Source organism: Manis javanica, chromosome 1 (assembly GCF_040802235.1).
Source record: "Manis javanica isolate MJ-LG chromosome 1, MJ_LKY, whole genome shotgun sequence".
NCBI lineage: Eukaryota > Metazoa > Chordata > Mammalia > Pholidota > Manidae > Manis > Manis javanica.
Window position 1 is genome coordinate 91,542,688 of NC_133156.1, and position 16,379 is coordinate 91,559,066.

The 16,379-nt window shown below is 35.5% G+C and overlaps 1 protein-coding gene across 7 annotated transcripts in view; it reads left to right on the forward strand.

The window, feature by feature from the left end:
- The first annotated feature begins 2,525 nt into the window (after positions 1-2,525).
- WDR41 (WD repeat domain 41) overlaps positions 2,526-16,379 on the forward strand; it is a 37,121-nt gene continuing 23,267 nt past the window's right edge. For 4 of the 7 annotated variants that reach the window (XR_012130509.1, XR_012130510.1, XM_017656688.2 and 1 more), the window contains exons 1-3: positions 2,526-2,836; positions 4,962-5,077; positions 15,422-15,470. Coding sequence is in view for 5 of the 7 variants with exons in the window: in XM_017656688.2 (XP_017512177.2) it covers positions 2,786-2,836; positions 4,962-5,077; positions 15,422-15,470 (216 nt within the window). In the remaining 2 variants the exon portion in view is untranslated. Of the gene's footprint in view, positions 2,837-4,959; positions 5,078-6,622; positions 6,711-8,932; positions 9,055-12,433; positions 14,958-15,421; positions 15,471-16,379 lie in introns of those variants that run through there. The other 3 variants (XM_073234926.1, XM_017658616.2, XM_073234923.1) reach the window with 3 other exon arrangements.

Sequence of the window (16,379 nt, forward strand, 5' to 3'; positions counted from 1 at the left end):
CTTATAGCTGAATACTGTTTCATTATGTGCATAGACTTGGAGGTTATTGAGCTTCTTGGATTTGTAGATTGAAGCATTTCATCAAAAATTGGGAAGCTTTTAACCATTATTTCTTCAGATATTCTTTCTACTCCTTTTATTTCTTTGTCTTCTGGTACACTATTTATATATTGATACACTTAGTAGTGTTCCACAGGTGCCTTAAGCTCTGTTCACTTGTCTTTATTTTTCCTTTTACTCAGATTTGAAAATTTCAGTTGTCCTGTCTTCTCTCTCTCTTAGTTCTGTTTGCTAACATCTGCTTTAAGTCCCTCCAGTGAATTTTTCTTTTCAGTTATTGCCTTTTTCAGCCTCATAATTTCTTGTAGTTCCTTTTATAATGTCTTTGTCTTTATTGATATTTTCATTTTTTTCATACATTATTTTCTTATCTATGTCTTCCTTAGCTCTTGTGCCTCTGTAAGACAGTTTTTAAAAACGCCTTGTCTAGTTAGTGAAATGTCTGAGCTTTTCAGGGTCAGTTTCTGTCAATGCTGTTCCTTTGAATGGGCAATAGTTGCCTGTTTCTTTGTTTGCTTGTGATTTTTAAAAAAATGGACATTAGAATATTTTTATATATTGACTCTGGAAATCAGATTGTCCCCCTTCACCAGAATTTGCTTTTTTTTAAATTTTTTATTGTTGGGAGTGTCTCACTCTGGTGCAGATTAGGCTGAGGTGAAAGCTTAAGGTTCTCCTCACATCTTTTTTGAGACAGTGTCTTTCCCCTGGCCTGTATGGTGACTTTCTAAATTCCTCTGTATATACATGATTGCTTTTGAATGTCCTAATCCTTAAATGTCTGGCTCCAAAAAGAAGAAAACAGTCGGGGAAAAACCCCAAACATGTGTTGTTCCTTTAAATCCCCTAGAAGCAGCTTTAGGCCAATGGGATTGAAATAATGGTGGCCAGACTCTGCTACCCAAGACTTCCCCAGACTCTGAGATGCAAGCTTTAAAATAGACTCAGAACTACAAAATAGTTCAGACAATTTCTGCCACTACAATTGTTGTTGATGTGGAAAGAGGGATTCCTCCTCCTCCTGCTTCTCTGAGGTCGCTCTTACATAATCTTTTAAAGTTCTTTCTCAGCTGTCCTAAAAAGAACAAAGGGGGTAAGTGTTCATCCCTGGACCAGTGCTTTAAAGATTAGAAGAGTATTCCTTAGAGTGACTTGCCAATGGACAAACCCCCAAAAGAATACAGAAAAGCAGAAGGATAAAATGTAAGCTACCTGGGCTACCATGTTGCCTCACTTGAAGATTTTCTTTCCTGGACTAAGATCCTGGTGTTCTTGCATTTTGTTTCACTGAAGATGAGTCCCCCTTTTCCAGGGGCTAATCTTTATTTTAGTCTGTCTTTAACTACCTACAGACTTCAATTTGTGGCTGGCACACCAAAGGCAACTTTCTCCTGACCCTTGGGAGTGTTCCTTTGTCAAGTACACTCAAAATGAATACGAAGATGCAACACAGGAGCTCTCAGTTCTATAGAGACTGTCAGATTGGGCAACTGCCCATACTAACATACCTGAAAGTAGAGTTCTTATTGGTATCTAGTACATTCTGCTCTGACCAATTTTATGTAATTCCTTTTTTCAGCTCTAGTGTTTCTGTACCTAATACATGTTCATTGAATTAATATATTGTTTGGGACACTTGTAGTAGTTTCTCTGTGAGGTTTTACTGATAGGACCCTCATTTGAACCTAACAATCACAGATGCAGATATATTTATGAACTTTTATAGACATGTGAGTAAGCCCTGGACCAATGATTCTCACACCTTGCTAAGTCATCAGAATCACCTGAGGAATTTTCCCCAAAGTCTGATTCCTATGTTCTAACAATAGTGGTCGTTTAGTAAGTTGGGTGGAATCCAGGAATATGTATTATTCAAAAGCTATCTGGATAATTCTGATATTGCAGCTAGAGTAGAGAACAACAGCCCTGTGATCTAAGAAAATCTAATAGTCCAAGTAGAGGATACAAAGTGCCTCCTATTCTTTAGGGTTAGTGTAGCATACAGTCAAGAGCACTAGTTTTGCAGGTTAGAGATTGGATTCCAGTCTCAGTGTAACCACTTCCTAGCCATTAGCCTTAGACAACGGAGCTTCAGTTCCTTCATAAATTAGGTACTATAGGGTTACTGTGAAGATTTATGTAAGGCCTTAGCACAGTACCTGTACTGCAGCACATAATAAAGTTGGCCAGATTTATTTTGGTGTGCACACGTGCCACTGGGTTAGTCTGGATGAAGTAGTCTACTGAGGTGCACCTTCTCTAGGCATCTCTTTAGGAAATTGGGGACGGGGTAGGTTTCCTGTTTTCCCCAGCCAAGCCTATGATGCAAAAGCCAGCTAAAACGAAGAGGACTACTTTTGGTATGCGCTTCCTTATTTGGCTCTAGGTGCTGGGCTACCCATGTCCGCCAGGGGCCGCTCGAGCTACCCAAACTCATTGCGCAAACCTGGCTACACCCTCGCGCGTGCTCACTCGGTGCCGCTGCGCCGCAGAAACGCCGCCGCCAACCTAGATTTCACCAGGGCTGGATACGGCAGCCCTTTGGGGGAAAAAAGCTTACCTTTTCTGTGGGCTTTGCTTTGCCCGTGGTTCTGTAGACACAACTGAGGTGGTAATTATTAGCGTCTTCATTCTGTTGCTGCCTGGGAGTAGGAGGAGGCTTGAGGCCGGCGCCGATTTCGGGCTGACTGGGGCCTGCGCCCGGCAAGACCCCGCCGCTACCCGGATGTTGCGATGGCTGATCGGGGGAGGCCGGGAACCTCAGGGCCTGGCCGAGGTAAAGCCCCGGGTGGACCCTGCCTGCCCTCGCAGGGGCCGAGCTTGCCGCAGGGGTGGCTTCCCTCTGAGCGGCTCTGCGGGGTCCGGAAGAAGCCGACCGGGCAGGGGAAGGGCCTGCGGGTGTGGAGGCCGGTGAGGCAGGGCCGGCGCGCAGTGGGGACTTCTCTCTGCAGCTGCTCCGTACCCCGCACCTCCTAGGACCTGGAGAGTTTAAAAATCTCTTTTCCCAAGGGGTGAGAAAACTAAAACTGCTGTTCTCAGGGATGCTCAGCTAGTCTTCCCAACTTAAACCCCATTTCAATTTTGAAAAGTATCAGACTTACTAAAAATAAACAAGTGGTGATCGCAACTCCAATTTTGGTTCATTTAAATTGTTGTCACTTCTCAACATCAACTGATGTTGAGGGAATATATAAAATCAATTTGATTATCCAAGAAAAAAAACGTGTTTTTAAAAATTACTTTGCTTCGAAGTCAAGAAAATGATTTTGTAGGTAACTGCTCGTCTTGGTTCCATAGTCACACTTTCTTCATGGGCCTGAATAATTGAATAGACTGTGATGAGATTGACATTTGAAGTCTTGTGAAGAAAATAAATTTGGAACTTTGAAGTGTTAATGTCTGTTAATCTATTTCATGTGCCACCCAAGTATAGAATTTGTGTTGAATTCCTTTATTTATTGTAGGAAATACTTGTTTTAAGTTTTAAAAATAAAAAACTTAGTTTGTTGAGTCAGCTTCCTTGATTCTCAGTTTTAACTTCCTCATATCTATGCAGTTAGGCTTATTTTTAAAAGATTCCTTATTTCAAATTTGGCCTACTTCAAATAGGCTGAAACCCCCAAAATTATGGAAGAATTATGAAAAATTGAATAGTCAGTATATATAATATAATTCGATATTAGCTTATTTGATTAATCATAGAATTTGATTAATTCTGGTGGTTTTCAGATCTCACGTTTTGCTTTTCCCATCAGAACCACTACTAGAAGAAGGGAGATGGGTTAAATAAAAACTACTGCTTTGGGTGTATATTTTTGGAAACCATTTATGTATGTTAAATAGTATGTTTCTGCATGTAACAGTATTTGAGTTGTATAACTGCTGTGAATCTGTACATTATCAGAACCAATCATTTTACTTAATTTATACAAGAACTTTGTATCCAGGCTTTTAGTTTAAGCAGTGTTTCTCTGCTGGGATGATTTTGCCCCTGAAAGAACGTTTGGCAATGTCTGGAGACATTTTTTGATTTGCATATGTAGGGGTGGGGTTGATTTCTTTTGACACCCAGTGTGTAGACACCAGGGATGCTGCTGAACATCCTACAAGGCATAGCACAGCCAGCCCTCAAGGCCATAGAGTTACCTGGTCCAGAATGTAAATAGTGTCAGGCTTGAGAAACTGCAGTTTAGAGGTTAAGAACAAAGGCTTTTACCATGCAAGAGTACTGGGTTTAACAGTGCAGCAGTAGGGTTAATTAGTCTACATTACCGAATTACTGAGTGAGGTGCAGTGCGCTTCGCACAGTGGAGCATATGGGCTGTCACCCAAACTAAATGTTAGCAATCTTTGTTGGTATTACTGTCCTGAACTGAATCAGCTACTCTAAGTGATTTTATTCCTTCCTTTATTCCTTCAGCAATCATGTATTGAGTGCCTATAATGGGCTAAGCACTGTTTTAGTCTGCACTGTATTATCCCTTTGACCTGCGGTTTTGTTTATTCTAAGTTTTAATTGAGAAATCCATTCTAAAATACTGAGTTGGATTAGCCTATTAATGTTTTAGGTCAGGTTTATTGAGGTATAATTTCCATAAAATTCATCCTTTTTGTATATTTATTCTGACTTATTAGTAAAACTTATGGTGTGGGTTTGTGATAAGATAAATGTGTTGGTATTAGGGGAATCATGTAGTATTAAAACATGGTATCTTTATGTTAGTTGATATTAGGGGAAATCATTTAGTATTAAAACATGGTATCTTACAGATTTTTAAATCTTGTATTCTTAGATGTGTACCATGCAGTTTTATTACAGCATGGTCTTTTATCATAAATCATTTTCTCTCTTTCTCTTTTGTTTTTGCCTGTTCCCTCCCCCCCGTCCCAACCAATATAAGAAATCTCCTTTACAGACAATAGGTAAAGAGCAAACCCAGAATCCCTACACTGAACTGCTTGTACTGAAAGCTCATCATGATATTGTACGATTTCTGGTACAGTTAGATGACTACAGGTAAGAAATTCTTGTTGTCTAATTGACTACTGTTTGGAAAGAGTTTTTAGGGAATTTTATATCAACTTCAAAATAAATCCATCTTCTAAAAATTTCAAAACTGATCATTAGTAATATTTAGTAGAAGTTGACCTCTGTGTCTTGGTGAAATATGTACCTGAAGTCTTCATAGCCCAAAAATGTCAGGGTATCATATCTGGTGATTTGATGAGTCTTTTTGTTTGAGGGTTTTTGTTTTTAACTTTTTGAGTGCTTAGAAATAGTCTTCTTAGTTTAGAGGAGGCATATGACTTTAAAATTTGGGTGGGAGTTATAACCGTATGCTAAAGTGAACCTTAATTTGAGAAACAGATATGGGAAAGTTTAAATATCAATACCTAGTAGGAATGTGCTATTTTTAGTGGAAGGTAAGTATTTACTCTGAATTTGTTTGTTACTGGTGAAACTTTAAAAAAATGTATATTCTGTACTTTGTTAACATGTACAATATTGTGTTTAATATATTTGCAACTAGAAATCAAGGTGTGTACATATTCTGGTATGGTCTTTTTTTGTACTCTTAAGTGACTGCTGCTGTGATTATTCCTAATTCTGACTAATGCTTCTGATGTCTATTACCCTTGCCTTCTCTCTGCCTTTTTTTTAAAGTCTTTGGTATTTGTTTGCTTTTCTCATGTGTAGTACATTTCTGATACTACATGAAGTTAGGTCAGATTTTACAGGTTAAGGGTACAGTCCTGCACCTCACTTCAGTTACCAGTAGCAGTGGGTTCCCAGGCCACCCATACTTTTGAGCAACTGGCTACAAATTCCTACCACCCTCAGGTTTGGTAACTTGCTAGAATGACTGACAGAACTCAGGAAAGCACTACAATTAGGATTTCAGTTTTATTATGAAGGATACAATCGGGACCAGCCATATGAAGAGACACATAGGGCAAGGTCGAGCAGGGTCCCAAATGCAAAGCTTCTGTGTCCTAAGGACATGTCACCCTTTTATCACATCAGTGTCTATTACCAATGAAGAAGCTCACTTGTCTAGGGTTTCTGTTGAGGTTTCATTTATAGGAATGATTGTTTGAATCATTCACCATGTGATGGAACACAATTTCCAGCCCTTCTCTCCCTGCCCTTCCCACCACACCTCAACCCCAGGTTGGGAGGTCAGGTGGATATCCCATGGCTCAAATCCCTGGCCCTCTTAAGTATGTGGTTCATATTTCCCATGTGGCCAGCCCTCATTCTTAAATAGCCTAGGGGTCCCCTGTGAATCATCTCATTAGTATAAACTCAGGTAAGGTCTGAGGGTCCCAGCTCCCATCTAGAAACCAGGAGCAAAACACAAATTATATAACATGTTCCTCAACTTTTGCTTGAAAAGATTTGCCTCTTAAATATATTACTAGCCTGTCAACACTATTTTCCTGTTGTGATGTGAGCCAACCAAATCATAGCATTGTTAACTCTAGTATAATAGTCTTCAGCTTTTTTGGTAGAATCCATCATTGCTATGTCCTAAGACACTATATTTATTTTGTCAACCAGATCTTTGAAACTAAACAGTTCTGGAAAGATAGGATATTTGGACATCTAAAGTTTTCTTCTGCCATATTTTACCACAGTAAGTTTGTAGGTAGGTCAAAAAATTTTTTTCTTGGACCATAATCACTAATATTTGGGCCGTAAGGAATCCTCAAATCATTTTGTTTAGAAAGTGAAATTAAAAATATACAGTATACTTTCAGGATGTGGTCTTTAAACTTCTGTGTAGATTAACTGTAGATTCCATGTTCATTGCTATGTGAAATGTCCTCTTGTTTTTCTTATTACATAGAAGAAGAATCAGTGGAAAAGACCATCTTGTAGAATGTTGGTGTTTGATTACATTTTCTTCACAGTGGTCTCCTGTAAGCTTCAGTTGCTCAGTGATAATACTAAATTTCTGTAAACAGTAAAAACTGATGAATGAGTCTGTCAGTTATCCATTGCTCTGTCAAATATCACCCTAACTTACTGGTTTAAAACAACTCACTATTTAGCTCACTCTTTTGCAGCATGGCAGTTTGGGCCTGGGTCAGCTGGGTGGAGTGTTTTTTGGTCTGCTCTAGGATCAGCTGAGCTTGATTAGGTTCACTTATGAGTCTGTGGTTAGCAGGTAGGTTAGCTGGGGCTGGCTCATTCACAGTGGTCTCAGCAGTGATGCCTGGGATCTCTCTCCCTCTGGTTGCTCTTGTGCATATAGTGGTCATGGGGTTCTCATACCTGCAAAAGTGCAAACCCCAATGTAAAACTCTTTTCAAGTGTCTCTTTGCATTATGTTTGCTGCTGTTGCATTGGCCAGAAAAGTAAGGAACTGGTACAAATTCAATAAGTGGATAAATAAACTCTACTTCTTGATGGGAGAAGCAACCAAGTCCTGTTGCAAATTGTGATGGATATAGGGAGGGAGAATATTTTATGGCTGTGTTTGCTATATAACACAGTGAATCTAAATCTCTAGAATAGGTGAAGAAGCCTACTTTGTGTAGTAAAATGAAGCTGTAACTACATGAATCATGTTTAATTTTTTGTACTGAAGTCATTGCTGAGTCAAAAATTACATATAATTAGGTATGAAGTTTTTCAGTTAGTTGTAGACCTGTAGAACTTTCAATCTGTGTTTTGTTTTTAAAATTTTATTCTGTAGTATACTTAAAGAAATAACTGAAAGGGCCATTTTTGGTAAGAAAGACATAAGTCTACAACTATATAAACATTTATTATAAATAGATTGAGTTCAACATTTTTATTAATAGTTTTGATGGCTTAGAATGATCTTTTCTGTTGCACATGCACATTATTTGTGCATTGTCAAATTACAGAAGTACCTTTCCAATTTTTAAATAAATGTTATGCTTTTTATGTTTTTATTTAGTTTTTGTAGACATTACGTTCTGCTTTTTTGGTCAGCTGTTGTAATCCAGGTTTCACGCTCCAGATCTTTAGATAATATCATTTTATTGAGAATTTTGCTGAAGGATTTTCTTGTTTTCTCAGTGGCTCAGCTAAAATCAGTGAGTGGAAAATTTTCTCAGATTGGTTTTTGAAGGTATCAAATAAATCCTGTATAACGTAACAGACAGCTGCCTTTTCTTTTTTTCTTTAGTATTTTTTGAACATGACGTGAGGGTCATATTGATTGAGAGATCACTAAAGAAGGCTAAGCCTCAGCAAGAGTCTCCCAAAAAATGGACTGTGCTAAAATTGCACGTAATACTCTAGCATTTGACACATTAAACTAAACTGAGTTCATAACACATTTTAAGAATAGTTTTCTTTGTTGCTCATATGACCATTTCTTGCCTCTCCAGGAAACAGACAAGGTTATATAGGATGGTGATCATGACTGGAAAAGAATCAGGTGACCCATGAAATGCCAGACTGGAGAACAAAATGTGCCCCTAGAATAGCTGGTGAAACTGTACATTCACAAGAAATTAAACAAACTCAGTGTAGTTTGATAATTCACTAACAGCAAACAGTATGTTACATCTTTTAGAAAATATCCTTGAGCTAAAGATACCTTTCTCATAGAAATAAAGTCATCAAGATGGTTTAGATCTCCTAATGCCTGAGTTCCCTGGGAAATAGTAAAATGGAGTTAAGCATGGAAAAGGTATATTAGAAACACCAATCAAGGGAAAAGGGAGAAAGCAGGACTGGACAAAGGGAGTTATCTCAGACTGTAATACAGATCTAACAAAGTCTCTGTAAGCCTGTTGGGGAGCTCTGGCAGAGAGAATACCTTTAGGGGAATCTGTGTTGGATGGAAATAATTAGGAGTTTTTACCCTGTCTTGCTTGTCATTGGCTGAAGGTCACCCATGAATATGCCCCTGACTTCCACCACCTTGCTTAAGTGCCAGTGTCTGGAAGCCAACTGAGGTAGTATGACTTTGGCTTGAAAGCTGAAATGGACTTAGAGATCAATAGCTGGAGGTAGGTAACCGCATTCTTCATAGCTGGGCATCTAGTCCTTTCTTGAAGGGTTATCTGCCTTATACAAACTGTACCTTTGTATCCATAATAATGATGTGAGGAAATTTCTCTTTATAGAAGACTGGAAGCTAGGGAGAATCACAGAATTGGAATATTGCAGTTTGCATCCTCTAATAGAATAACAGATTCGAGCAATTTACTGTGACTGTTAACGTTACACAAAGAGACTGCCAGACATGATATTTCCTGATGGATTATACAAACTGCCAATGAAATAATCTTATTGAAAAGTCAAGTTTGAATCTGGTTAATTTTCTACATCTGTCAGTTTGCCAGAAATAGAGGGGACAGAGGTGCAATGTTAAATGACTACACAGAAAGGTAGCTACCAAAATCCAGACTGTGAGAACTTTGCAAGACAAATGTTTAATTGCAAGGAAAAATAATATGAAAAAGGAATCAATAATTAGAATTGAAAGATATATCAACCAATTGCAATTTAAGAACCTTATTTAGATCCTGTTTCTAATAAACTTGAAAACATTTGAGATGGAAATTTAATCACTGATTAGGTATGTGGTAACATTAAGAAATTAAATGTTAACTTCAGTGATGTAAAAGAGTCTTAAGAGATACATACTGCAATGTTTACTGATGAAATATGTGACTAGGATTAGCTTCAAAATAATCTGTGGAGGAGGAATTGGGTGTGGTACAGATGAAACAATATTGGCCATGAATTGATAATTACTGAAGACAGGTAATGAGCACATGGGGATTTTTGTTATTCTGTTTCCACTTTTACGTATATTTAAATTCTCTATAATGAAAAAGTTTTAAAGTGATACGTATTTGATATATAGAAAACAAAAATTCCAATTTACAAGGTATTTTTGTTACAGTATAAAAGAAAACTTTTTTTTTAGATTTTGTTAAATGCAAGAGTACAGAGACAGACATGAACATATCAACTTAATAAAGTAGTAACTGGCAAAAAGCAGAATAAAAGGACATGGCTTTGATGTACAAGCAAAGTGGGTTCCCTAATATTTACTCTGACATAGGTAGACTTAACTCACTAAATTACTGATTCAGCTGGACATATGCAAGCCTCCCATGCAGATATAGGCTTACTTCAAAAATAAGGATTCCCTTTCTGTAAAATGACAAAGCCTCAGAGAAAACCCAGAAGGGACTGAACTGAGCATGCTCAGTTTATATTCACACTCCTATTTATTAGATCAGTGGGGGCAGAGCGAATCCAGGGATATTTCTGTACTAGAAGTTCCTTCGCAGAAACTTAAGCTCAGAGGAATGTATTTTCCTCTAATAGAAATCAGGTATTTTTCTGGTTTCTTATACTTGTAAACTTGATGTGTAGTTTAGCTAGAAGTCTGTGATTTGGGAGAGGGGAGAATTACTAAAGGGTTTACCTTTGCAAATGACCATGAGAACTATGGACCCTTCCTACCTTCATTTTTTTGCAAGCTAGAGAAAGTCCTTTGACATTCAGATATTAGATTTAATACATATGTTTTTCTTAATCAAGGAAAACAAATTTCATGTTTGAAATCTAATGAAATATCTAATTAAAGAGAATCAGTGACAACAATGTCTATGGCTCCTGAAAATGCTTTGAAGTTTCCTTCAACTTTTCTTACAAGTTATCATCTACTTACTTTTCTAATTTTCTTCAAGTAGTTCTAGCATACAAGATAAATAATTTTAAGTGAAAATTTTGTTACTTTGCAGTTTTGTCTGGTTTCTTGTATTGTAGCATTTTTCAACTTACTGTAAAAATATATACTATTTTAATTATATCATGTATTAGGAAATATTTGTGGATAAGTGGGAAGTTGTTTAACTACAGGGATTTTCTGTATTACCATAATGATGTTTTATTTTTATTTTTCCTGTGCTTTATGGTTATATAGATACTGAATATAGGAAGGTTTATATGCAGCTTTATAGTCTATACTTTTTAGTAAGTCCTCTTAAGGTTATATTTGTATCTGTAGCACATTTGGCTTAATTCAAATAAATTCATATGAATGCAAAATATTAAATAAGCACTTAGGTAATGGACGTAAGAATCACTTGTGAAATATTTTATTTTATACACGTCTTTGTGAAGCTTTGCTGTACTTTCAGCCCACAGTTGGCAAGAATGAGAGTACTTACTCTGAGATGTTCAAAGGGAAGGTGTTTAAAGAGAATGATGTTCAATGGGAGAATTTGTTCAAAGGTGTTTAAATAAGAATTTTCAATGGATTCATGATCTGGACCCTATAGCATTATTAGTAATATAGACCATGAGCTCTCAAGGGCAAGAATTCTCTTACTGATCTTTACTTTGAGGATCAAACTGTGTGTGTGTGTGTGTGTGTGTGTATGCACATATATATATATAGTTAATATATAGTAAGTGCATAATATTTCTTGAATGAATGAGTGAATCATCAACTCTCACAATAAATTTAATTCTCATAATTAGGGTAGGAGAGAAGAAACATTGTAGAAGCTCTGCTGTAGGTCTTCATTAAACCATGCTTTACCCTTGTTAAACTTTTTTCATGCATATAGTTTTGGGTTAATAATTGTGTAGTCTTGACTACTTTTAAAGACTTGGTTTCAAATGAAGAAAACTAGAAGGATATGTTTAAGCACGGTACAGGAACATGAATGAATTTATTTTTGTGTGGTGGGATTCTGGGTTTAAACTTTTTAAGTTTCTATTTTTGTGACAATATATTGAGATATGAATAACTAAAAAGAAAAGGTGAGGTTATATTATTACTATTAATGAATCTATTTTTCAACAGTTAAAATATTTGCTTATTCATTCATTTATTCATTGAAAAAGCATTTCTTGAAGCCTGCCAGAGATAATCAGAGATTCATTGCACTAAAAAGTACCATATTATAAAGATGAATAAATACAGCAATAACTGTACTTCATTGAATCTAAGAAACCTATTTTTTCATCTCTAAAATTTGGATACATTATATAGTTGATTATGTCTTTCATTTAAAATTGGCAGCATTTTTTTCTTTAATAGTATATAAAATAATAGAATGTCTTACAATGATGATGTCTTAGATTTGATGAAATACAGTACCTTTCTGAACAATCATTAAATTTTATGATTTTGAGGCAAGAACCACATGTAATTAATCTTGGCATTTCTTTATCACTAGCATGAACTCTCACTAAATACATTTTGTGGTAATAAGTAAAGTAACATTTCTCTTAAAACCTTACCTTTAGATTTGAGCCTTTGGATTCTAGTAATCTAGAGTGTTTTAAAAAATTATATATAATTATATGGCAGTATAGCCTCTATTCTTCCTTTCATGATAGCTTAAACCTTATTTATATTTTCATTACTGTCTAATTAATTGTTCCTTTTTTATAGTTCACTACTTCTTTTCAGCAATTACAGTGTATCTTACTATTAGGAATTATTAGGTTGATTTTTCATTTCTGATTTGAGGATGGCTGGAGTATGTGCTTGACAATTAGTATAAACTTACTTAGATTAAGGTAAACTGATAGAGTGCAGCTAGTTTTCATTTATCCATCCTAGTAGAATAGATAATCTTAATTTGTGAATGATGGCCCAACATTTTACTAGTTATTTTATGAGAGATGCTAAAATGTGGCAAAGTTATACTGATCTGCATTTCAAAGCTTCATGTTTCCTCTTTAGAGGAGGTAATAATAAATATTAAAAATGCAAAAAAAAAGCAGCAATACAACATATAAGAACTGAAAGGCTTGAACAATCCACCACCTGGGTAATTGACCTCTTTGCAATAAAAAATTGACTGTAATTTCATGCATTAATATTGAGCATTGTTTAGATTTAACTTCTGTTCTCTACTGATTGAATTAAAATTGGAGGTGAAATGCTCTATATCTCATTTCTAAACTCTGAACCATTCATTCGGTCGACTCTCATTGTGAACTCATGAGATTCAAACATGATAAAACAATAATGAGAAGTTAAAAATCAAGGTTAGAGAAAAGTACATATTTTAAACCTGCAGCCTTCTACAAGGGAGAAAAGCATTATGAGAGTCTCAAGAATCAATAGAAATTGATGTTTCTTAAGACCTTGAGTCTTAAGAACTTGCGTCTTGCCTCCCCACCATCACTACACAAATAAGAAGAAATCAGTAAGCCTAGAAACATTAAGATTTACATCCAGCAACTACTTTTGATACTTAATGTATTTAGTATTCTGATTCAGAAAATGTGTGTAATTAAGCACAAGAAATTATATTTTTAATTTAAATATTCTTCTAATCTCCAGATCTTTTATATGTTTCATTTTGAAATAAGAATAAATGTTGGGCATGGATTTTAAAATCATTCTAACTGGTTACCCCAAGAAGTTTTAAAGATTCTTTCTGTTAAAAAAGATAATATAGTTCTATATTAAAAAAATAGACTTTGTCAGACTGTATTTGACCAATGTCTCCTGAATAATCTCTTAGCTCCTATTGCAGGAGATTTAATCAAAGGGTTTTGAAATGAGTACTGATTATGGGAATTGTCAGAGCTAGTGAGTATGGGACTTTGAAATTGAGCAAGAGAAATTAGAACTTGAAACTTAGTTTGGTGTGGTAAATTACTTGTTACATAACTGAAGCAGTAAGATTTTATGAATCTCATGGGGGTAAAATTCAGTAGAACAGATAGTCTCAGGAAAAAGTAATTTTTGTGTCTTAGTATATCAATTTTCTACTTTTTTCCCCCTGTGTATGGCCAACTATTTACTTTAATGAAGACATCAAAGCATACCCAGATTTTGTGAAACTCACTAACAAACTTGCAAGAAAGTACAAGTTTTCTGCATGCCTAGCTGGTAATGGAGTATCAATGAATGATTGATGGCCATAAGGGGCTACTTATATGCAATTCATAACTGACTCTTTCTCTTCATTAAAAAAGCCAAACCTTGAATTCAAGTGAATGAAAGGGATATTATGGGAACAACTTTTAATTGATTTTGATTTATTAAAGAATCATTAACAAACTTGAGTATGATATATATATTTTTTTGATATTGTTAATGTACAATTACTTGAACAACATTATGGTTACTAGACTCCCCCTATTATCAAGTTCCCCCCACAGACCCCATTACAGTCACTGTCCATCAGTGTAGTAAGATGCTATAGAATAATTACTTGTCTTCTCTGTATATACTGCCTTCCCCATGTCCCCAACCTCCTACATTACGTGTGCTAATCGTAATACCCCGTTTTCTCCCTTATCCCTCCCTTCCCACCCATCCTCCCCAGTCCCTTTCCCTTTGGTAACTGTTAGTCCATTCTTGGGTTCTCTGAGTCTGCTGCTGTTTTGTTCCTTCAGTTTTTTTCTTTGTTCTTATACTCCACAGATGAGTGAAGTCATTTGGTACTTGTCTTTCTCTGCCTGGCTTGAGTATGATATTAATAAATTACTTGACATGCTTACAATGTGATTGCTGTGTTGGGACACATTACATTACAGTGTTGGGACACATTACATTACAGTATTGGGACACTGCTTGAGAACAGGTTTTTCTTTATTTTATTATTATGCAGTCACTATGATAAATAATCTTACACAACAAATTATTTTTCTTGATAGTGTTTATGTCATGGATATCTTCTACTCTACAAAATGTAGGTGATTGTTCCTTTATGTATAGTGAATGGGAGGTAAAGAGGAGAGGTGGGTTGTAAATGAGTTCATCACAGCTCTTTTTCATGCCATGAAACAAACTTTCCTTTACCTTTTTGCATTTCAAGCATTTTCACTAAGAAACAAACAAAATAAAAACTCTCAAAAAAGTTTCCAAACCAAGAATGCAGTATTCACATGGAAAAACCAAAGAACCAAGAGGAGCAAGGTAGAGATCTTGGCTTTAAATAATAAAGTTAAAATATCTTTACAAAGAAAATAATAGAAATAATGAACTTAATCTGAGAACCTCATTCCTTTGTCCTACTCCTGGAATATCACTGCCTATCAGGAAAGCTATCCCTCAGCTTGGTTTCATGTCACTTAAGTCAGGATTTAATCATATAATTTTTTAAAGCAAGGAGGAACTTTAAAGAGGATTTATAAATCTCCCTCATTCTCACATTTCTAGCAGTTTATTCTTTATAACTCTATGAATGATCTCACTTTAGATCCTTAGTACCTGGCACTAAACCTAGAATGTATTCCATAAATATTTGCTAAGTTAGCTTAAAGAACTGAATCTACATTAACATTAGTAAATCAAAATACCATTAACAAAGTCTGATCCTTCATAGTAATCTTACACTTAAATGTCGCAAGCGATTTTCTTGACCTTTTTTCTCTAACCAGATTTGCATCTGCTGGTGATGATGGAATTGTAGTTGTGTGGAATGCTCAGGTGAGTATTGTTTCTTTGTGAATTGTGTAATAAAGACATGACTGTATATTTGAATATACGTTCATAAGCACTATCTACGGATATACATCCATATAGATTGAGACTACTTAATACTTGAAAAGGGCTACTTAGGATATATCCATTTAAAATGAGGACCAGTATTTCATAATAGAAAGTTTTTTATTTAAGATTTTTTTCCTGAGAAATAAATGCCAAATTATAAAAGTTTTAATTTTATTCAACAAAGTTTAAGTTATCAGTAACTATGCACTGATTCTGAAAATGAATCAAGTGTTGATTTTTGTGGAAGATAGTAACATTCTTCTCGTGTTTGACTTTAATAGTAACATAACAAAAGGCTTATTTTTTTCAAAAGCTTTATTTAAGGCTTCACCAAATTTCTCCAGGGCCTCTCTTCCTGACCCTTTAATACTCAAGTTATTCTCTTTGAAGCATTTATCTTAATTAGCCTTATTTGAATTGTTATATCTGGTCTGACTCTGTCAGATCTTCATTTTTCAATGGCTTTGCCTAAGAGTAAAGTAGTTTTTAACATTATGTGCACTATGTTCATGAAATGCTGCAACCTTGGAAAAAATTGTTATATTTACATTGAATTTTATGTTTCCTTCTTGGAAAATCAGTGAGAGACTGATGGGTGAAGACATTGGATGGATGGGAATAGCTGTTGGTTAAATAGAGAGAGATGGAGTGGAGACTGACTTTATGACTGGTTGATTTATTCTTGGAGATATACATATATATCTTGTTGTTATGCTGCCTTTTATTTCCTTATACAACTTTATAACTATGGAGACTTAGGTATATACTTGGATAATGAGGACTCCCTGTTTTTTTCCTACAGATGAAGTTACTAATATTTTTATGCTTAATTTACACATTTTTAGT